Source organism: Schistocerca cancellata, chromosome 4, assembly GCF_023864275.1.
Source record: "Schistocerca cancellata isolate TAMUIC-IGC-003103 chromosome 4, iqSchCanc2.1, whole genome shotgun sequence".
Lineage (NCBI taxonomy): Eukaryota > Metazoa > Arthropoda > Insecta > Orthoptera > Acrididae > Schistocerca > Schistocerca cancellata.
The window spans coordinates 236,594,010-236,618,569 of record NC_064629.1 but is presented as its reverse complement, the minus strand read 5'-3'; the positions used below and the strand labels follow the sequence as shown (position 1 = coordinate 236,618,569).

The following is a 24,560-nucleotide window of genomic DNA, read 5'->3' as shown; positions in this document are numbered from 1 at the left end:
GTATAGTCTGAAAATACTGTGGCGGGAACTTTCATCTCTGTCTACTGTTGTTAAGGATTCGATCGCAGATAAATACTTGTCACAATCTAGAGTATAAAGACGATTACTGCTAGTTTCATTCACAGTAATTTACTTTGTGCTCTTAGATTCCTGTCTGGCCACATTCTCGAAAATCGCTACGTATTATGGGGAAAAAAAGGTGAATTATTTGTGACAAGTAGTAGTATAAATGTCACTGTCAGTCGTTTCACACACAGTAATTTTATCTTTCATTTCTTAAACGTTTGTAAGTCACGAAATGGGGGATACTAGCTAAAGAGAAAGCATGCTCATACGCGTAAATTGCAATGAATATTTCAGAAAAATGCTTAACTTTGATGATTAATGAAGTCTGAGAAGGTGTTGCAAACATGTACAGCAAAAAAAATTTTCACATGCATTAGTATACGAACCTACGCCCTGTGCCACGGCAGTTCACGTCTTACCAACTTTGCTACTATGACTCGCATACTGTCGGCGCTTCATTTTATGTAATTCCATTCAAGAGAAATTCAGGTTGACTTCATTGCAGAATGATGTGGGCATAAGCTGCAAATGCAGAAAATTTTGGAAGGTTTCCTCTATCACACTTCACAAAATTCCTTTGCATTGTTACTTAAAAGTTTTAAACGTGTTTTGAAAGTTAATAAGTAAACCATTTGCAGAAAAGAGTACGCAAAGTCACTTGTAATTTCAGCTAACACTCATGTATTATATGTAAGCAGATCCGATGTCTTGATATTTAATGATCTTTAAACTCCTAATTGCATAAAAGTAACAGGTATTTTGAGTGGATATTGACCGAAAACTTTTTTTTTTTGACACTGTAATCATTCACAGTAACAATGTAATCTAACCATATTTCTAACAAAGGAAATAGTCTTCTCAACTCACTTTCCAACCAGACTCATGCTGTGGTGATTCTTTAGTAACACAATCACTAAATCCAATACTAATGCTGCTGAATATGTTTAAAATAACAAATTATAGGTGTAAATAAACCACACAACCGAACAACAGCGCCATACCAAAATCTTAACCTCTCGGTACAGTTGTGTCAAAAAATCGGCGGGAGGACCATTAGGTAACAACTCTCAGAAGCTTACTGAATAGGAAATTCGAATAAAAAACTGAAAATGACGCCACTACCGAGACTAATCTACTGCACCAATCGGTATGAACAATATAGAATAGGGCCCCAGGCCCCATATACTTTTATCCATATAAGCGAACTTATCGTATAGTGCCATAAAAAGATGATGTAACATCTTCGTATAAGCATTTGTAAAACGATCTGAATTCACGATACCCATTGTTTTATGGAGCTATTCGATACATTCGTTTATTTGGATAAAAGTGGATAGGGCCTGAAGATAGCAAAATGAATTGCTGAAACTGGTTGCTTTCAGAATAAAATAAAATATCTTAAAGTATACAGCTGTTGGTGAAGTTTATTGAGATTGAAAATTCCATCATAGTGCCCAAAATTCAACAGTTTTGTGTATGATGTTCTCGATGGACAATACAAATCAGATCAGTAGTATATATCTGACTAATGCCTGGGAGATTTATGCTCCGTCTACTCCCCAAGCTATCTCTCTTAGACACTTAGCAAGGTGATTATTTTCATTTTCAGAGCTCCTAAGAGCAGCAGCAGCAGCAGCAGAGTTAGCTTTATTTCAAAAATAGGTTCCATGAACCTTGCTTGACTTTCAAATTAAGGAAAGTAGTCCAATAGCTAACAGAAACTGAACAAGCCATTCTCCTTCACAACTAGGACATCACTGCTTGTATAAGCACATACATCAAACAACCCAAATTCCAATACATAAGTTTTGTTCATTGTCACATTGAAAACAGTTAAAAAAATTTCACATATAAAGAACATTTCAAATTAACACTGATCACCACCCATCTTCACTCCTTAGACTAACAACACCATCATTAAACTGGATCATGTATAAATTCAACTTGGTATTTTAACCAAAAAAACATAATTTTCCTTAATTTGTATAACAATTGATATATTACAATGCACATATCATAAATTAACATGATCTATATATAAAAAAATACTGTAAATATTTTGACTCTATAACCTTCCGATGATTACATGAAACAAATAATTTAAAACTCAATAAATATAAATTTTTCACAATTTTGCTAAATATCTCCATAAATCTTCAAAATGTAAATTTAACTTAATCAAATTTAGGTAATAAATAGCATTTACAGATTTATAGCTTTTTACATGCAAATTTCAGTTAGTCCCAGTCATCATCATTGTAATCTGCGCTTCCTGATGCCGCATCAGGTATTGCTTCTGGAGGTGGGATCATTGCAGAAACCCTACTCATCACACCTGCAGCAGGGGAATCTGTTTTTGCTCCAGATATTCCCTAAACAAAAAACATACATTCAAGATTAAATTCATAAGACAATGACAACAACAAGAACTCCTCATTGCTTCTTCTTCAAACAGTTTACATAAATGACCTTTAATTTTTTTAATTTTTTTTTTTTTTTTTTGGAAACTTAATAGAAGAGGAAAGAAAGTTGCATTGATTCTAAGGCACTATGCTAAGATAACATTCAAGAAATGAAAACACTGATAACTTCAAACCACCTTACTGGAAGAAGGTTTCAACAGTATTACTGAGTGAACTGTCAAAAAATTCTCAAAAACATCAGCTGAAATCAGGCTAAGTTTTTTCATTTATGACAGTGTGGAATTGGCTAGGATAGAGGTAATCCTGTATTTATATTCTGTTTTGATAAAACCACTTTCTCTTCTACTATTCATTTTTATGCCAATGATTTTCAGCTGGTAAAATATCAATGACTAGACACTGTAGCATACTATATGACACAAACTTTCATGCAGTCATCTCTGTGAATTCTATAGTTGTTCTGTAGATATGCTTGGCACCGTGAGCATATACATTATCTGACTACACAATGCAGTTTGGTTAGAAGTATTAATTTCCAAACTTTTTTCCATTGTGGCGCATCACTTCATTTTTCACATTATTTCTTGTTTTAATTTGTTTGACCTTTGGCTATATTTCTTAACCGTAAACACAGCAACTAGGATCATTACACTGGACTTTGTATTTCATCACTAGTGAGACACTTCCCAAGCACCTAGCAACACACGATGCATCTGTGGACAATTCATGCATATCTCAATAAAGCGGCAATTTTATCAATGCAGATACTTTTCAAGAATCAAGATTTGTGGCACTGTTCCCAGTGTGCCAAAAACCATTGGAACCACTTTCACAAGTTTATATGAGCATAATTCTACTGTAGTTTGATTTTTCACGTCCTTGTATCTGCTAAGTTTTCCAGTTGTTTCTCGTCGATTCTTCATTCACCTCGGATGGGAATGTCAATAACCCAGCCTTTCTTTTTCTCCACAATTTTGATCAATGGCATACTGTGTTCCAGCATTCTGTCTGTCTGTCTGTCTCAAGTCCCACAGTAGTTTTGCATGTTTGTTATTGACAACTGTTTCTGGCTTATTGTTCCATCAGTTCTTTGCCATTGGCAGATGGTAATTTTGGCAGAATTTCCAGTGGATCATTTGTGCCGTAGCATAGTTGTCCTGCTTGTAATCAGTCTGAGCAGTTTTTTGCAACAGCTCAAGCTGTGGTCATTTCCTCAGCCTCTTTGGAGAGGCTGCACGTTTGGTCTTCTGCTTATTTCTCAATTCTGGCTTTGATAGGATGACTTCTGATGGCTTGTTCTTGAATAGCAAAAACTGGTACTTCAGTTTCCTTCTTTAGGGTTCTGTTGGTCTGCCAGTAACATGTCTTTTCATTATCTGTTTTGCCTTTGATCTTCTCCAAATGCTACCCACACAATACTTTATTGTGCAAGCTGTCAGTCTAGTACTGTTTCAGTTTTCAAATATTGATTTGATTTTTTTTAACAAGTTTTCTGTCATTGACTTCATTCAGAAGCAGTTCTTGGCTATCTTTGGTGCATTGGCATGAATTTTCAGGGGGAAAATGCGATTTAAAAATCATCATGATACACAATATTTAGTTTATTACTCAAGACATTGTATCTTTTATTTTGTTATCTTATACTTACATCTATGTTTAGCTCTTTGACAGTTATTATTCTCTGTCTAACACTATTTGGAGTAACAATGTCGTGCAAATAAGTTATACTACAATATTGTTACATTCCATCCTGGATTTTCCATTGTTTGAAGTTATACTATTTCATTCACAGTATTGAGTTTGGACTTTCACTTTATGCACATTGTCATTTTGTTAAAACAATAATTCCTACTCCAGAAGAAATTGGTTCACTTTTATAAAGTTAATGAATAGAAAACTCTAGAAAAACACTGTGTAATGTCATGACTAATTACTGAAATTGGAATCAGCATTTACCCTTTGTAAATGGTTGTAATTAAAACAATTAAGCACCAATTTGCATATTATAATATTCATTGTTAAAGGTATTCATAATGTGGAATTTGACACTCAGTCTCTACATTTTGCAAAAGATTTGTTGTTTAAAAAAATGTCTTTGTGCATATTAACCTTTTTTCACTGTAATTAACATATAACGTAAATTATAATAATGCTTAAGGCTGTTGACATTGTTACAATACACTGCCTCACAAAAACAGTGTAACTGGTCCTTGATAAACTGGCTTTGGCACGAAGTTGACATCTGAGCTGGTCTCTGACATTTTCTGGTGGGGACAGATGTAGGGATCTTGCATAGGAATACCTCATCACCACACAGACAGTTCACCGAGACACATTCCGTGTGTAATGAGTCCTGCGCTGTTGAGAAGTGGCACCAAGTAAGTTACTCTCGCATGAGAGGTAACACGTGAGGATGCAGAATGTCTGCGGCGTTATGCACTGCTTTGCCGTCAGACTTTCTTGAATCACTACCAGCCGTGACCTGAGTCATACCTGATGGATCCCCACACCATTATGCCAGGAGTAACATTGTTGTGCACCTCCAAAACATTGGAAGAATGGGACTTCTCCCCAGCTGCTGCCATACTAAATGATAATGATTGTCCAGGGTAGTGCGATTCATCTGCAGTCCATACTTCCCACCTCACGACACCAACCCAAATGCCGCCATTTGTATAGTGATGTTAATGGTAGCCTATGCATGGGTCAGTAATTCCTTTTTCAAACTACTACTAATCTCTGAACAGTGGTGCAAGATGAGAGAGAATATTTCAGAGAGTTAATTATTTGTTCTCAGAAGGCAAGTGCAGATGCAATAGGGTTATGATGTACTTGGTGCACAATATGGTGACCCCCATTGTGGTGGTCAGACTTGGTCGACCGGAACATTGACGACGAGTATGCCTGCCCTCGCATTCCTATGCCTGCCCTTGCATTCCCATGCAGTTCAAGATTGAGCCACTGTCACAACCAAACGCTCCAAAAATCTGGATATTGCACGATTTGACCAGCCAGCCAAATGGAGACCCATAATAAGGTACTTTTCAATGTCTGTTGGGTGTTAGTAGCTGCCACCCATAAGTGCACAACATCTCTGTGTCCTTCACAGTGATTACGTAAAATATGACACAGTCCTTGCCCCTCAATACCCTCCCAGGCCTGGTAACAGCACTAAACATGGACAACACTAATCCACTATAGTGGCTGTTCTACCTGTCACAGAGAATTGCGACTAATCATTTACACAGCCGCTGTGAGTGTGTATGTGTATGAAGCTACACTGACTTTCAACCATATCTTCTGGATGCTTCACTGTCTTGTCGGGCAGTTTATGTTGCCAAGGCTTCAACTTCGTAGTATTAGTAGTAGTGGTGGTGGTGGTGGTGGTGGTGGTAGTAGTAGTACGAAGAAAGAGCAGCAGCAGGAGGAGGAGGAGGAGGAGGAAGAGCAGCAGCAGCAGGATGGCAGTGGTATTACGATAGTAGCAGTTCATATGTAGTAAGGTTTTCTACACCTACATACATACTCTGCAAGCCACTGTATGATGTGTGGCAGATGGTACGCTGTACAACTATCAGTCATTACCTTTCCTGTTCCATTTACAAACAGAGCAAGGGAAGAAAGACAGACTGTATGCCTCCATACGAGCTGTAATCTCTCTAATCTTATCTTCATGTGCCTTAAGGGAAATGTCCACTGGCGGCAATAGAATCATTCTGCAGTCAGCCTCGAATACAGGTTCTCTAAATTTTCTCAACAGCACTCTGCGAAAAGAACATTGTCTTCCCTCCAGCAATTCCTGTTTGAGCTCCCAAAGCATCTTTGTAACATTTGCGTGATGTTCGAATCTACCGGTAACAAGTCTGGCAGCCTGCCTCTGAATTGCTTAGATGTCTTCCTTCAATCCAACCTGGTGTAGATTCCAAACACTAACAGTATTCAACAATGGATCGCACTTATGTCCAATATGTGGTCTCCTTTACAAATGAATCACACTTTCCTAAGATTCTCCCGATAAACCAAAGTCAACACCTTGCCTTCCCTACTACAATCCCTACAGGCTCATTCCATTTCATATTGCTTTGCAACATTATGCCTAGATATTTAATCGACATGAATGTGTCGAGCAGCATATTACCAATGCTGCACTCTAACATTATGGTTTTTGTCCCCCCTACTCATCTGCATTAACTTACATTTTCCCATAAACCTCGGCATCATCAGTAAAACAGCCACAGACTACTGCTTACCCTGTCTGCCAGATCATTTATGTATACAGAAAATAACAACAGTCCTACAACATTTCTCTGGGTCATTCCCGACAATACCCTTGTCTCCAGTGAACACTTGCCATCAAGGGCAATATACTGGGTTCTGCTACTTAAAAAGTCTTTGAGCCACTCACATACCTGGGAACCCATTCTTTATGCTTATACCTTCATTAACCGTCAGCAGTGTGGCACTATATCAAATGCTTTACAAAAATCTAAGACTATGGAATCCGCCTGTTGCCCTTCATCCATGGTTCGCCAGATCTTGCGTGAGAAAAGGGCAAACAGTTTCGTGCAAGCAATCCTTTCTAAAACCTTGTGGACAGTAGCTTTTCCCTCTCAAGGAAATTTAATATATTAGAACTGAGAATATGTTAAACGATTCTGCAGCAAACCTATGTAAAGGTATTGGTCTACAATTTTGCAGGTCTGTTCTTTTGCCCTTATTATATATGTTAGTCACCTGCACTTTTTCCCTGTTACTTGGGACACTGCACTGGGTGATAGATGCACAATAAACGCAAGCTAAGTAAAGGACCAGTGCTGTAGAGTACTCTTTGTAAAACCGAATTGGGATTCCACCAGGACCTGATGACTCATTTGCTTTCAAGTTACAGTTATTTCTCTATACCAGTGACAGTTATTCTCCATATAGGAGTCTGTGTGATGGTCAAATGCAGACTGTTTGTATGATTTCTTAAATGAAAAAATTTAAAATTTACTGCCACACCAGACTAGTCATCAAATGACTGGACGAAAACCTTACTCCCACTTAGCAATTTTTCATAGGACCAGAATTTTCTCGGGTTCCCGGCAAGATTTACTGCTAAGGTACAATGGTGGTAGTCATAAGCTTCACGCATTGATCTTTTTACAGACTTGCAGACTTCTATCAACGTCTGCCTGTCATCATTTGCGGGTTTTCCTTTGAATTGAGAGTGAAACAGCATTTGCTCCCTCAGCATTTTTCGAATTTTGTTGTTAAACCACAGTGGATCTTTTCCGTTCTTAATCCACTTACTCAGCACATACTTCTCCAGTGTATGATTTATGATCTATTTAAACTTTGCCCATAATTCCTGTACGTACATTGTACTGGAATTAAATGATGTCAATTCACTGCTTAATTGATATGCTAACAACAGTCTGTCTACCTTTCTAGCAGAAATACTCTCCTAGCCTTCTTGATTGATGTATTACCTTTAGTAACCAATGTCACTATGATGACATCATGGTCACTAGTCCCTTTACCTATACTGACACCAATTAGGTCAGGTCTGTTTGTAGCTACATAAGTCTGAAGTATTTACATTGCATGTGGGCTGTTGAACTGGCTGCTCATGATAGCTTTCGGAAAACTGTGTTCAAAATAACTTTGCAAGACTTCTCTATCTGTATCCCCTGCAATAATCCCATAGACGTCCCAGTCTATACTCGGTAGGCTAAAGTCACCACCAACTAAAGCCCGCATCACCACCTAGGATGGCCCTTCTGCGCATAGAGGAGGAGTGGGAAGGAAGTGTGTGTGTGTGTGTGTGTGTGTGTGTGTGTGTGTGTGTGTGTGTGTGTGTGTGTGTGGGTGTGGGTGTGGGTGTGGGGGGGGGGGAGATAAGAACTGTGCATATGTGGCAGCAGAAAGTGGGCAAACAAGCTCACGTTGTCGAACTGTGCTGCTGCGGACAACAGTCAGGCTCGTTTGCCTACGGTACATTGTGTAATGTATATACATTGTATATATTACATGTTCAACTCTATGAAGGGAATATTAAAACCAATTTCCATCAATTGTCATGAGAGAAATATTAATTAATCTTTTGACGACGTTGCGTCCACTGTTCCACAGATTTAATCTGCGTGACGTCAGGAGGCGAGAACAGCTGACACAGCTTTGTGAAGATGTGAAGTAGAATTTCTCTCAAAATGACAATTGTCTATTGACAAGGTCATTGAAACTGCTTGCAATAATTATCATTTATTGCAATTTTAACTGCATTGCAAGTAAAAATTTAATACACAACAAAATTATCTTCATGAACAAACCAAAATCTTTTTTTTTTTTTTTTTAATTGACAACTGCTTCTTCTCAATAGAACTTTTAAAAATGTGTAGGTGTGTGTGTGGATGTGTTTAACTATAGTTACGTGTAATCACTGCATGTAAAAAAGAATTAGCGGTAGAAAAACTAATGTAAAATACTATCATAAAAATGGTCAGCAAGTTGTCATATTTTTCGTTGTTAATGGGCATTATGAGTGTAAACAAACGCGTTCGATATTACAGTGACAGACCGTATTTATGATCCATTGAACAAGCAAACAATTAACCAACAGCTGCGAATAACACAAGAGAATGCTGACTGATAACATCGAAAACCACCGATATCTCGACAAGTAACAGTTACTGTCATTTTAGAGCCTTATCCAGTTTGTAACTCGAAAATGACAGAGGTTTACTTGTGGAAATATCGGACTTCTGATGAATTTATCCAATTGCATTCTCGTTTGCTATTAGAGCATACAACATGGTGGGAGAAACTTAACTCCTCCTTGGCCAATATGTTGGACATTATAGTCTGCATAATTAAAAATATAAGAAGTCCTAATCAAAAAGGCTAGGAAGTTCTTATTATTATGTATGCAACTGATATGTTGACAAACACATTTTTTAAACCACAAATCTTTAAAACTAAGAAATATTATTACTTTGTTCCAAAGTCTACATCGTAACACCATCGTCACTTCTATTTGAGGATTTCCGGACAATCTGATTGTAAACTTACGACGATAGGTTCAAGGCTTATATCCATCATCACTGTCAAGTTTCTTCTTTCTGAAGCTTTTAAGCATGGCGCACAGACTGTGCCCACACTACAGTTGGTATGTTGTCTGTTGCCTCATGCACAAGCAATTCAGTATATGTTATCGTGAATGTTTGGTTTATTTTTCCCATATAGCCTTAAAACCCTTTGTCCATATTAATTCTATGGGACTATGTTGACAGTGACATGTGGGTAAATGCAAAACTGTGTGACCCCCATTCACGTGTAAAGAATTGAAGTTTTTATATTCTGTCACATGATTTGTATAAATTAATGAGCTGCAGGAGATTGGTATGAGTCTGGATTACATTGTGCTTAATATTTTTATCTTCAAGCCGTGGAAAATATCTGATTTTCTAGTGTTTGTACTTGGTGTTTTCTCTGTAACAGTTGAATTGTAACTGGCAATGACCAACTTCAAAGCAAGGTAGCAAGGTGTGACAAGAATTGTGAATCGCCTCACAAAATTGACAGTGTTCATTTCTGAATGGTAGTCATTGTTTTTCTTACATGTAAATACAAGATTATCTTCAGAAACAAAAGCAGAACAAGAGTCAGCATGCAGAATAATTATCCGAGAACTTATTCCTATGAGAACTTTAAAACAGTCAGTACCATCACTCATTTCCCAGCAGATCTTCCTGGAATGATTCTAACTGACCCATGTTTCATCAAGGTAATACACTCTTGAACCATCTCCTCCTCCTGTATCGTTAATCTTTATATAGGATATGGTTCGTGTTGCACCTATGCCATCTCTTTGAACTAAAAACTATATAGGATATAGTTCGTGCTGCACCTATGCCATCTCTTTAAACTAAAAACTCTCTTCTCAACATATCTGGAACCAATGTCTTTTAATATTCTTTACATTGACAAAGTGCTTACCACTGAAGCCTGCTTAACTGTAACACATTTTTGTGGTGTCGAGCATTCATCATTCACATGGAGTGCTTTAAAACATCGTTTTTAAAACTATCCATTTATGTTACAGGTTCCTTGTGATTTTGATGCTTTTCAGGCGATATGAAACCAACTTTTTCTACGGTTGCTACAGCTTTGACACTTTCGTTTACAGTTCTCTTGCTGTTCTTAAGTTTTCAAATATTGACAGTAGGAGACCTACTTTCAAATTCACATTTGAAAAGTTATAAATGTGGTAAATAATCCCCTTCGCCTGCTTGTGAAGCACTTCACATTTATTGCCGTCACCTGGCTTTCTTTTTAATTGCACTTAAACATTTACAGATACACATACACAGCTATATTGCTGCAAGGGAAAAAAAGGAAACAAAAAACAAAATTACAGTTGAATGAATAATTCAGTTGTCATGTAGTACGGCAACAGTGCAACATGTAAAAGTGAGATTCTCATTCTCTGGCTGTAACTCTCCGCTAGCCACTCGGAAAGAGAATGAATATTATTGGCTGCCAGTGGCTACTGGAGGGGGATGTGCAGAACTGCTGAAAATTGGGCCGCCTTCTTACATGACACGAACAATAATATTGCATTATCTGGGTATTTATGCACTACTGACGGTAGACTCTCTGTCAACGATTCCAAAATCGTCAGAGCGGTATTGGGGCCCATTAAAATCATCCAACAATTAACTTGATTTCATCTAGACCTGTTACACGCTACCAGATAACTTCACTGACATACTTTGATTCAACCTCAGTAGAGAGAATATTTTTGTCAACTCCAACAAACATACCCACTACTATGGCATCTAATCTGTCTTTTAGATATATATTCTTTGAGTCGATAAATATCTCAGGGCTTTCTGCCTCAGATTTCAGCCAGCTTTCTGTTTGTAGAATAATCTGACCATGAGATGTTCTCTGGAGGGCACTAAATCTGGGTGATACGAATAATTTGACAATTTACTGATTACATTTTGACAGTCAAAGTGCCTTTGCCATGAACACTGTCTGCTTTCACTATCTGTTGGTTGTTTGGAGAGTGTTCATCAGAGAATGTCAACCTACTGCCTATGTTAGCTTTGACAGCTGGTTTCTGAATTTGATGCTTCAAAATGGAAAGCAAGATTTTGTTACAATGCAGATCAGATGAATTTAAATAAAATGAGCACACAATGCATTTTTCACAGAATTCAACTTTTCATTTAAAAAATTACCAACCATGACTTGCATGTTAGAAATCAACATATTCCAAAGATAGAACCTGGGCATTTTTTATTAATCAGATATGGAAAAAAACAATTCTCGACAACAGCTTATACTAGAGAAGCATAAATTATGTACTAATAATAGCCATGTTAATTGCCACAGGATTTTTGCAGAAATTTAAGCAAACAATATATAAAAATTGAAAAAAAGATATAAATAATTTTATCCTCACGAGATTATTAAGAACTGGAATGTTACACTGTCAGATTATCCAGCTCATTTTGTATCCAACACACGATGCCTACAGTGTATCTGATGATAGGTATGGCACTGGTATAAACTGCCTTGATGGTACTGCTGCTATTCAGTTTGCTTTTCAAAATTTTTCTGACCCTTTTAGTGTACTCTTTTCTGATCAGATGTTTTACATGCACCTACTTAATGATGCACAACTTCAAAATGCCTAGGTATTTGTAGGCTTCTGGCTGATGCCTCTTCACAGTTTGTCTATTTGGTATTTTGATGTCTTCACTTTCTGAGATTTTGCCCTAATGTAATGTCAGTAATAAAATGATAAAAGCTCAAAAACTAACATGGTCTACGTACAATAAAAAATGTCTATCAATTAAAACAAAATTAAAACATTACAAGACGGTGGTTCAACCAGAGGTTACATACGGAAGTGAAACTCTTTTTAAAGTCACCCAGAAAAACAGAATTGACAAGATTTTAAAAGTAGAGAGAAGAATTGCAAGAACATGCATAAATAAGAAATATCAAAAAGCTGGGCAATGGCGGATAGTTCCAAATGAAGTGGTATACAGAGAACTGGAGCCCATCACCGATACCATACGAAAGAAAAGGATCTCTTTTTGTGGTCACATTCTGAGGACACCAGAAACCAGATTATCAAGGAAAATTATTGAGAAACTCTGGAATTTGAAACAACAAGGAGGATGGCTTAAGGAAATAAGAGAGGATATGGAAGAACTGGAAATAACTCTGGATGATTTGCAGAACAAAACGCCAAATTTAAAGAAGTTGAGGGACACAGAAATAAGATTTAAACCAAAAATTGACAAACGACATACAATGAAAAGGGTATTTACAGATGAGGGACGACGAAAAGCATCGGAACGAATGAAGAGATACTGGGCCACTCGGAAGGGGAAAATACCAAAGAAGAGGACCAGAAATGATTGACTGAAGTGGTCCAATGAGGCCGTAAAAGCAGAAGAAGAAGAAGAAGAAGAAGAAGTAATGTCAGTGTGGTGCACTTATCTAAGGTGAGTTCCCTGCTAATGTCACTGCTGAAGATTCTAATTGTATTTGTCACCACTGGATTTCAGTTTCATATTTTCTACAGACCTTCAGGTCTTCCATGTACAATACATGGGATAATTTCTGAGAATTTCTTACTGTTTGACAGCCCAGGTTTCTTTTCTGTAAGACAGTTGACAGTGGGATCAAGGCGATGATAAACAGCAGTAGAGCCAACGAGCCCACTGAAAACTGTCTAGTTCGCAACTTTCATTTCTGACAAATAGTTCTGTCTTCCAGTGCTGCATTAATTTTTCTGCGAACTCCTGTGTTTTTTGAAGACCCTGATGTTATCCAGGCACTTCCCAATCCCAATTATTATTATTATTATTATTATTATTATTATTATTATTATTATTTACAACCATTCCAATTAGAAATGGTTTCCTTATTATGTTATGTAAATTTTATTTTTATTACATCAATTCAACTTTGGATTCTTGGTGAAACCTTGTATAGTATATTAACTAAATGAAACACTTTTTTAATGTTGTTTCACAAATTTTATTATTACTGAACGACCTAGGTTTCAAGTTATATGCCCATTTTCTAGTACACAACTGATCCCAAAAATGGGAATAAAACAAAGATAAACATGTCAAATTCTTAATCTATTGATAATTGACTTAAACTAAAAAAATTATTTCTGTTAACAATTTTGATGCAGTTACATATGTATTTTTTTAAAATCCATTAAGCAGCATATACAAAAACTATGGATAAACATATGAATGTCATCTATGTGTGGAAATGTTCCACTAGGCATCTCCAGAAGTTCTTGGAAAAGGTGAATCAGTGGCATACTACATAAGCATCAGTATGTAGCTACAGGATTCCACTGTTAATTTCCTAGACATCAACTTAAAAACAGAAAATAGCAGCCATAAATTTAATATTTACTAGAAAGACTCCTTTACTGACACATTCGTGCCAGCTTCCTTTCAACATACAACATGCAGCATTCCGCCACATGATTTACTGTATCCTTTCAACCACCATGTCCCAAGAAGACTATGGACAAGAACCTAACACAATAAAAATAATAATTTTGAATCCAACATTATTGGCAAAATTCTCAATTAAAAAAATGAAGAAGTGAAAAATTCCCTACTGCACCTAGTGAACAATGTAGAGAGACTGAAAAGGAAATAGTGCAGTTTACCTTTTATAGGTAAAATTTCAAATAGGATAAGCAACATTTTGAAGACAAAGGGTTTCTTTTTGTTTTCTATGTTTCACAGACATTAGGCAGAAATGTCTTCAGTTCAAAAAATAAATAACCAGCCATCATAAAAAATGTGGTTTAATATCCCCAGCAGCAGACATTGTGATGGAGGCAGATGAGCTGGCATGAGTAGAGCAGCAGAGTAGTACAGAAACCTATTATGCAGGCCCCTTGTGTCGCGTATCAGACACCCTGATGCAAGTGTTTACTTGTGGGCGGCAGTAAGCGGAGCGTGCCAGTGCTCATGCTGAGCTCAACTACCATAGACCTCAGCTTGTACTTCATGCTAAGCGATGGTGTCCTGTGCTTAGTGGTTAGCCAGTAATATGCAAAGTTATTGCCATGCATGTCTATACATGGCTTCTAATAGATTGACTCCCATGGTTTCTTTCCTCTTTTCCCTCATTGGGTTCTGTTTCCCGGTTGCTATCGAGTCACTGTCAGCCAGTGAGTAAACTTGCTAACAGTGTAGACTAGCAGTATTGTTACACTCGTGCAAACACTAAAGTGGTGATGAGGGACATCCTTACTCATGTGACTCTTTTATTCTCCCTCCCTCCTCCCCCCCCCTCCCATTTTCATAGTGTTAATTTTGGACTACAATGTGTTTGGCATTTCTGCAATGCTTGCAAAACAGTCATGCCTACAGAAGAACAAGGAGCAGCAACAGCAGCAGTGGCGGTGGCAGCAGCAACAGGAGCAGATGCAGATGCTGATCAACCACAACCCCTGCCTTTACCAGCAGGGGGCCAGGTTCCCACTGGGCAGTTTCTCTGTCCCCAAAGCTGTTTGCTGGTTTCAATGAGTCTACTGAAAGGTGGGAGAATCACCTGCACCAGTTGTTGCTGCGCTGCCAGGTAAGGAGTATCAACAATCCAGTTGACTGCCTTGTTGTTGTCCAGCAGTGCAGGTTCATACGGAGTTGTCGACCGAGAAACTCACCTTTGACAAGTTTTGTCAGTTGCTCAAGCAGTATTTCAGTCATCAAACCCATGTATGTGGTGGCGGCACGGTGGCAGTTTAACCAAGACTGCAAGAAGCTCGGCAATTGTATGCAGCCTGGATTGCTGATTTTCAGGGCCTCTCAGCCACGTGTCATTTTGAGTGCCCCAAATGTGCTACCTCTTATCCGACTCCCTAATTTCGGACACGATTAACCATTTAGCTCCTGATCACAAGGTTCAGACTTGGACATGGCTATGTCTGATCCTTCTTTAACTAAAGTTGCCCAAATTGCAAAACCGCATGAGCTCATGGCGGCAGCAAGCGGCATCCTTTCTGATAATTGCAGGTGTCTCAATTAGGTTAGCATGGTAAACAGCCCCTGGTGTCCTGCAAGATATCCTTGGCGGACAAGCCTCCCACCAAGTCACTGTGTTGTCACCTTTGATGATTCCGGTGCAGCGGCATCGTTATGCTGCCCATCTTCACTCACATCAAGCTCAGCTGGATCAAGTCACTCGCAGTGTTGTAATTCCTGCCCAGTGCGGATTTTCTGTCCTCAGTGTCATTATCCTTTTGGGCGAGTCAGCGGTCCTGCCCAGATTGTCATTTGTTGCCTGTTCGGCATTCCATTGTGCATAACAATAGCATATGGTGAGTTCAATCATCCGAATTCTAAGAATGTTGGGTTTTATGCACAATTTGCAAGTTATCATTTGTGTTCAATTTGGGCAAGCCCTTTTCTTCTTTTTAAGGCGCTGTAAGTGTCAGACTTCTTCATTTTAAAGATCACTCTATTGGACACTGATAATTTGTAAACATCCCATAGTGTTTTATTTGGTTTCTGTACCAGGTGGTCTAACATTTTATCTGTAACTATTATATTGATATCAAATGAAAAATAATTTTTCTCTGTGTATAATTGTGTTTGTTGAGTCATTGATTGTATTAAAACAGCATGGGAACTAATACACTAAGCTCAGGAACTACTTTGTCGGTATATTTGGGACTTTAGATGCAGATTCTTACATTTAAACACACTATGCTTCCCACATACAATCTGAGATCTCAGCAGCTATCCACGTAACTCCCAGTGCCTTCAGCTTTGTAAATATGTAATAAGATGTGGTCAACCATGTCAGCAGCCTCAAACAGACCTACAATTATACCAACTGCATAAGCAACCTTGTCTATAGCCTAAAGTACAATTTGTTTGCATCCAAATCTCTGAAATCAAATTCTCCTTTACCAATTTTTTTCAAATTTAATTCATTAGCCTCACTTACAACCTAATTTTATTATTTTTGTGTATGGTGACAGCTTGGAAATTGTGCTGCAATTTTCTGTTTCTTTGGCTTCACTTTTTTGTGCATTCTTGTACAATTTAGATAGCTGTAAAAACTATCAGACTGAAAGTGTTCTTTTTTACATCTATCAAAGGAAGTTTTCCTGCTTTATCCTTTTGACATTACAGTACAGAAAAAAAGATTTACGAAGTAATTTCTACTTTCTCGGGAGTACTTTAATGTATTCTGCTCCTCAATATGTTACTGTTTTTCTTTTGAGACAGTAATATCCTCACATCATACTTTACCATAAGCTATTTGACATCCACTGCTGGGGCAAGACCTCCACCAGACTTCTCAATGCATTAAGGCCTTCAGCTATACATGTAAATGAACAAAACTTAGCTAGAAAAAAAGAAAAAAAAATCTCTAACATTGAAGTAAATACAAACCTTTCTTCGCATTGCTAATTTTGCATGCAGGTCTGCCATGAAATCGCCACCACCACCAACATCAGGCGGCTTGCTGCCAGCACCACCACTGCTGCTCACACCAGTCTGCTTCTCTTCCTACAAAAAAACTCAGTGTCATCGTTTCTAGAAAACAGTTCACAAGATCTCACATCAACATTAGTATTTTTTATTGGCAAGGAGGATTAACACATTTCTTTCACAGTGAATACAAAAGTTCCACTTCCTTGAAAATAAACTAACATGAAATTATTTATTGTTGACACGGAGATATATCAGTAAAGCCATGATTATGAATCAGAGATTTAAAAGAGAATGACATACACATTAATTTACTACCAGGACCAATCTTAATTATTGTACTTGTCTGTCTGTAAAACAAATCAAAAATGAAAACAATAGATGAACATAAAAAAAAACATTAAGTTCCCTGGGAACTGCAACAATTGTTTTTTTGTTCTAGAATTCATGCTAGGAGATGAAATTCAGGTAATTATGAAGGAAAAGTGTTCCAAAATAACTACATGACTGACTCATGTGAATTTTGGTCAGACATCAACAACAATAATCATGTAGCAGGACTGGAAATTAAAAAACGTCCTGACGAAGTTAACTGAGAACTGCTATTTTTGTGTGTATCCCCTTGCTCACTGAAATACAAGCGTATTAGTGTGTGGACCCCTCCAGACACAGTATCTGATATCACATAATTCTTGCATCATTGTTGCGATTTAATAGTGTCTTTTTGGATCATCATCTCTTGTAATACAGTGGGACAGTTCAGAATTCAATGGCGGGGGGTGAGCTATGTGAAGGTAGTTGCTGTCACAGTTTCAGTACAGCAGCAGCAGCAGCAGCAGCATCATCACAACTGGGGTTTTAGTGTGTGTACCTCTGATGGTATACAAAAAGAAAGAAGACACTGGGAACATTTTACTGTTGTTCATACACCACCACTGTGGGCCGTACATTGGGAACATTTTACTGTTGTTCATACACCACCACTGTGGGCCGTACATTGAATACATTCACGAAATTATAGTATTTCTGTTACTCTCCGATTACAAGAGTGTTAGTTTATTTGATTACTGATTAAATTTAGTAATCAGATCTAATTAAAAACACAACTCTCTTCTGATCATAGACTGATACAAACACTACAATTTAAATCATCTGGATCACTTCACTGTGAACATGTCATACTTCATCAAGATTAAATTCCTTTTCTCAGCTCAGGTAAATGAAGGAGCATATTGTAAACAATCTCCTGTAAACTGACCAATACAGCACTATCCTCCATTGCCAGTCTGTCCCAAGCTATGGAGAAAAAGACCAAACAGTGCTGATTGATGTACCAAGGTGTCAGAAAGAAATTGCAATGCAAACACCTGAAGATTATGAACAGTGCAAGATCCTGTTTTGGCTTTAAGAATGTGTGGAAACAGCATGGAGAAACATGCAGCAAGACTGCAGCTGGCAAAATGATCGTTATAAACTTAACAGAACTGAATAATATAACATGAAAGTATGTGAGCCAAATTGTTAATGTAATGTTGCCCGCCTCGGTTTGCTACTAAACTAGTGCAATATCTTTTATTCTCTGAAAAAAGTATTTTAGATTTGTATTAACTATGCAATTATTTTTATTTGTGTTGTCTCTCCTATTGTACTCACTACATTCCTCATAACTGTCATTATTACTTAATTTTAGCTACTAGTAATGTCTCTACTTATTTTTTCATTGCAGATCATCAGTTAAATTTCTAATCACTATGAGTGAAGACTGTCATTGGTGTCATGTATCCCCACCATTACAATAGCTTTCTGACATGGTAGCTATTGCTTGGAACGCCGGAGCTCAAAATTACGTAGGTGCATACTCCACAACACACACTAGGAGATCACTTGTCAGGAATCAAGAGTGAGATGCCTGCATAGTTAGGGATGTTACGAACTTACAGGTACGTGACAACACTCCCACAATAGACTAGGTACTGTGCTGGTGTCCAACCATTCAGATGAGAGGTGGTTGGGCCTTTGATAAACAGTAATGGACTTTGTTCTACATCAGGTTTCCTTAACAAGACAGCCTAGACTTAAGTAAAATCTGGTAGTTAAAAAAAAACTGCTGATGTTTATTATTATTATTATTATTATTATTATTATTATTGCTATTCAAATCCCTGGTCATACAAGTGGATTGACTAACATGATATTTATGGTAGTTGGTCATAGTTTTATAATAAGAACTCTCCAGGCATTTGCCTGAAATAAATTATGGAAACCACAAAAAACCTAAACCAGAATGGCTGGATGAATCCACCCAAATACAAGTCCAGTCTGCTTAAAAAGCAAAACCACATTCGGTTAATCCATGTTTTGTGTGGAAGTTATTTAAGAATTTAATAAGTCAGTGCTACATTGTTCATTCTTTCATTTACAATGGATGTGTACAACTGCTTTCGGTTATGGGTTTTGAGGAGACTAAACATTTAAGATCATCAGTATCCTATTCACATCATATTCAGTCTGGCCAGCACACCAGCCCTCATCGGTAATCTGTAGGATGGATTCAAACTGGAGTCAGAGTACCTCCCTGACCCAGAAACAAGCACTAAGATGCGTGGTTATCCTGCCAGGTAGAGATATACAGGTGGAAATTTTAAATCATTCAATAAGTAATTGGTCTCTCTAATACATGAAAGAAGTCTTGTGTCTTTAATACATGAAAGAAGTCTGGTTAACAGTAGTTTGTAGATGTTATGAAATAATGACACACTATATCTATTGATATTGAGCAGTAATAATATGATCTTCATAAGAAGATATGGAAATTGCAGGGTGTAAACAGAAGGTTTGCATCCATGGGCCAGAAGAAGAAGGTAGGAGCAGATACAGTTTGTAGTGGATTTTTCTGAAAACCCAAAGTGGACAACATGGACAATATTCAAATATAATGGCCTTTATGGCCATAACTGAGCACCTAAAGTCAGGTCATGTTTTAGCATAAGTCTTGTAGTGCAGAAATAGACTGCTCCCTGTGGCCCATTGCTGTGACATTTTGATTTTGCCTCTGAGCTTCACATCCTTTGGATGCTGCTGCAGTGTGCCTTAATTTTAAGAGTTCCAAACCCTCCATGAACCTTTGAAACTGAGAGCAATTCACTGCAAACACATTTCACCGAGGTTAAATTTGTGAGGTAGAATGATTAAAAGTTACATGTACCATCCTTTTCACAAGGTAGCTAAATATAGCCTCATGTAATGAATACTGAACTGGGTTTTAACTGTAAATAAAGTATCACCAATGACTGTTACAAACATGGTGTCACATGAAACAGATTTTCAGGTGCATCATATAGCTTGAACACATTACATCAGTTTCTTCGACACTCGGAGTCAGGTGGACCACACACTTCAGAAACTTTAACTCACAGATACTGAAGACAACATTAAAATACAAATAAGAGCAATGGCATCAAGATGGAGCAAAGACTATTTTTATTTCCATACTTAAGGAAGTCTCCAGTCAACCATCATATCATCTCATTTCCTGTCTTAACATGATGCACTCCTTTCCAGGTGAAGTTTCAGAATCCGCAAACAATGCAAAATCCAGCACCCACATGGAAAAAGGATAGTTGCACTCTTCACTTGTGCTGGATCTGAAGTACCAATTGCCCCCCCCCCCCCCTCACTCTACCCTTGCTGCCCCAAGTTTTTGGTGGTGATGACCGATGAAACATAGCCTGTCATTGTCAGCAGATACTCCTGAATCATTTTATGTTTATTGGTGGCCTCCCATGTCTCCCACAAACCATACTGATTGCTGCTCCTTTTTTCATGCACCTGAAAGGTACATATACTTGCCCAGAAACTGATTTTCACTTACTTAAGCTGATTGTAGAAATTCAGGATAAGTTCATCAGTAATATGTTGGATCAAACTTTTAATGTTAACTTTCTTATGTAGCTCTTTTCCAGGCTACCATACTCCATATTGTCCTTGCTATGATTTACTGTGAGAAGGCTGTATATTCCTTCAGGCAATGGTATGATTGCATTCATAATCAACTGCATTAAATAATCCACAAAATAATCATACATAATACTGACAATGTAATTCCAACACAAATATAATATTTTTCGTAGGCACCTCAATGAACACCTCAACTTCTCAAGGTAATTATATACTATTTTTGCAGAGGCAAATGGTCACCAATGATGACAGCCAAGTACAACTGAGGAACTTAAACTATTTGTATCTTCTTATCTGACAGTATTATTAATCCCCAAAAGTTTTTACAGTAAAAGCTGCAGAAGAATTATATAACCACACTTCAGTTACATTATGTTACACAAAAAAAACTTACATTCTTTTTCTTCTTGGCTTCAATCTTCCTGTCTTTAACAGACCTGAGATTTTTTGAGCCTCCAGCTTTTCGGATAGCTTCCATCAAGTTAGCTCTGACATCAGTACCAGAGTCACCTTTGGGAGGTGGATGCTGGAAAAACATATTTCAAGTGCATTTCTATTGTCACCTTTAACTACACTGCTGGCCATCCAAAATGCAGCACCAAGAACCACCCTAGATATCACTGCCAAATTGATTTGGTAGCTTACACGTTGTACAAAGAGCACATGATTGAAAATACAGCCCCATGTGAAATCAGGAAGATGATGAAATCAGTATTGAGCATTGCCGCCATTGCTGGCTGTAACCACTGCTACAGGCCTCAACACTGAATCGAAGAGGCTCTGAATGTGTTGTTGGGGTATAGTAGTCCAGTCTGCTTCCACATATTACCAAAGCTGATCCAGTGTAGCAGTGGGTAGTGTATCGCAGACCAGTCATTCCGCAATCATCGAACAGACTAGGCGAGAATCTGGGAGAACAGGGAGGCCAAGGCAACAGTGCAATCCAGTGGGTAAGGAAGAAGTCTTTAACACTGTGTGCCACATGTGATCACACATTATCCCTATGCAATGTGGCCGTCGGCAGCCTCCAAAGGTATGGGAGGACAATGGCTCCAACACTTCAGAGATGTAAGGCTGGCTGGTTAGCATACTGGCAACGCTAGGGTGGTGCGGGAGTGGAATCCAATAGCATAACACCAGGTGCAGAGCCAGTATGGCAATGCATAAGCCAGCAGTTCAACAGTCTCTCACCACGGTGTCTCCAGGCTAATCCAACCATGGTGGTGGTGCAGGCAGGCAGAATCAGATTTGTCAGTAAAAACAATGTCATTCCATTCGGTTGTCCATGTCTGTCATTCATAGTACCACTGCCGGCACAAATGCCTATGGTGTTGGCTCAGTGGTAAATGCAGCAATGGACACCTTACGGACAGAACGCTCTGCTGCAAACAACGTCAAATGGCATGCACATGTGCTGCTTGTTGTGCAATACACCAAATTTGTTGTGGTACAGTTCGTGATGTGGCAGAACAATCCATCACTGCCATGCACACAATGTGCCTGTAATCACAAGCAGTGGTGCAATGAGGTGAGTGCATTCAGTCCTGTCGGCCCCTCCTGCATCCTTCTTTCCACGAACAATACGAGACTGGAATAGAAGGGAGAACCGATAGAGGTATTCGAGGTACCCTCCACCACACACCGTCAGGTGGCTTGCGGAGTATGGGTGTAGATGTAGATGTAGATTAACCGATCTGCATCACAGCTGCTCGATTCCATCTGATGTGCGCACCGATTTCTCTAAAGGATAATCTGCAGGCCCTATATGCAACTATTCTTCCTCAGTCAAACTCTGAAATGAGCTCAAAAGACACTTACTGTCTCCTACGAGGCATCCTGGAGCTGCTTCCAGTATGTCACCATGGTTCTCTCTTCCCCTTTTATTTAGTGCTTGCTGGTGTCGCTACTGGCACCCGTGATGTGCGCCTCTGCTGAAATGCTAATCATGTGCATCTCTTATCACCCCAGACACATGCTGCAAATTTCACCTGATTTGGGTACTTCCTTCAGGATGTTACATTTTGAGTGGCCAACAGTGTATGTACAGTTTAGCACTGGAATACATGCTAACACAAAATCAAAAGCAACAAAGCTACAAGAATGTAAATAAGACCTTAACAGATAAATTCAAATGGAAAAAGTAGGTACAGAAATAAGCATTGACTACACAAATACTAGCAAAATGAAAAGTATAGTGTAACATACTAACTTTTATCCCTAACGGTTGAGGGACTAACCAATGGATTTGGTAGTCTTTGCCGTATGAGCACAAAGGTGACCATGACTCAGAATATGTCCGAGATGCTCAGCCTTATTCCAAAGTAACTGATATCCCGACTGTCGGAACCACTTACTTGGCCACTCATATGTTGCCCGTGGTTCATGAACTAGGACATGACTACAGGAACCCACACCATGAACCACAGTACAATGCATCTAATCTAAAAAACTTATGTTTTTGAGGGTGTCCGAATACTTTTGATCACATAGTGTATGTTGAAATTTCATGTATGGACACGTTTCACGACCTTGGAGATTTGCTCCTCAATTTGGTCATACGTAACTTGATGTGTAAATAAATAAATAAACTATTAGTATTGCATAATCATTTGTCTGGTACATCAGCCAGACTGGATATAGAAGGGAGGGAGGGAGGGAGGGAGGAAGGAAGGAAGCGTTTGATGTGCCATTGACAATGAGGTCATTAGGGATGAGAGAGGCTTGAATTGAGTTGTGCCCACACACACACACACACACACACACACACACACACACATTCTGAGTACAATACTGTACCAGTTGCAGTACCCTACAAGTACAAGTCTAAATCTACATACCTCCTTAACAGAGTTAACATCAGTAGGAGCGGTGGTGTTGTGTTCACCTGGAAGTAATGCAGGTGGAGGTGGAGGGGGTGGTGGTGGAGGAGGTGGGGGTGGAGGTGGAGGCGGTGGAGGAGAAGCCGTAGCTGGAGGCAGAGTGGCTGGTGAGGATGAAAATAGGGGAGGCCCTGCTGGCGGAACTTCAGGCACTGCCATAACTGCCGAAGGTACTGCTGGCAGCTCCGGGAGAGACATTGACGAAACAGGTGTTTCTGACAGCAGACCAGGCAGGTCTGGCATGGCTGGAGTTGTAGTAACTGATGGTGCGATCGTAGGCTCTGAATCCGTACTGTAGCGGAGGTCATCGGCAACTCCTAACACACACAAATGTCGTATATAGTGGAGAGTGATAAACAATGTTCTGCTTATTATAAAAGCTGTATGAGTAAGGTACACTTGGAGATGGCCACCACTCCTCCTCATTTTCCCAACAGCTAAGTGATAACTAGAAATTATGTGAAGTGAACCTCAAAGCATTTTTTAAACCACACATCTGTTCATAATGAGAAATGCTACACCAACATCTGTTGCTCTTCCGGCTTTACAGATTTTATTATTTTGATTTGTTCCTCTAATGTGGATTACGTAAAACACAAAATTTCAGTTTCAAGAAAATTACTGCATGTTATTCTTAGTAAATTAGTGTTACTGCAAAATCAATGTCAGGAATTTAGGCATTACATATGTACATCTATATTCTTCAAATCATTGTAAATTGAATGGCATAATATTTTTGTTTCATAATTATA

The 24,560-nt window shown here is 38.5% G+C and overlaps 1 protein-coding gene across 1 annotated transcript in view; it reads right to left on the bottom strand.

Moving 5' to 3' along the window:
- Positions 1-1,464: 1,464 nt before the first annotated feature.
- Positions 1,465-24,560, bottom strand: part of LOC126183866 (WASH complex subunit 1-like) — a 70,881-nt gene continuing 47,785 nt past the window's right edge. The window contains exons 6-9 of the mRNA XM_049926158.1: positions 23,767-24,125; positions 21,324-21,455; positions 16,934-17,050; positions 1,465-2,438 (exon numbers count right to left, since the gene is read on the bottom strand). Of these exons, the coding sequence (XP_049782115.1) occupies positions 2,304-2,438; positions 16,934-17,050; positions 21,324-21,455; positions 23,767-24,125 (743 nt within the window). The 3' untranslated portion in view covers positions 1,465-2,303. The remainder of the gene's footprint in view (positions 2,439-16,933; positions 17,051-21,323; positions 21,456-23,766; positions 24,126-24,560) is intronic.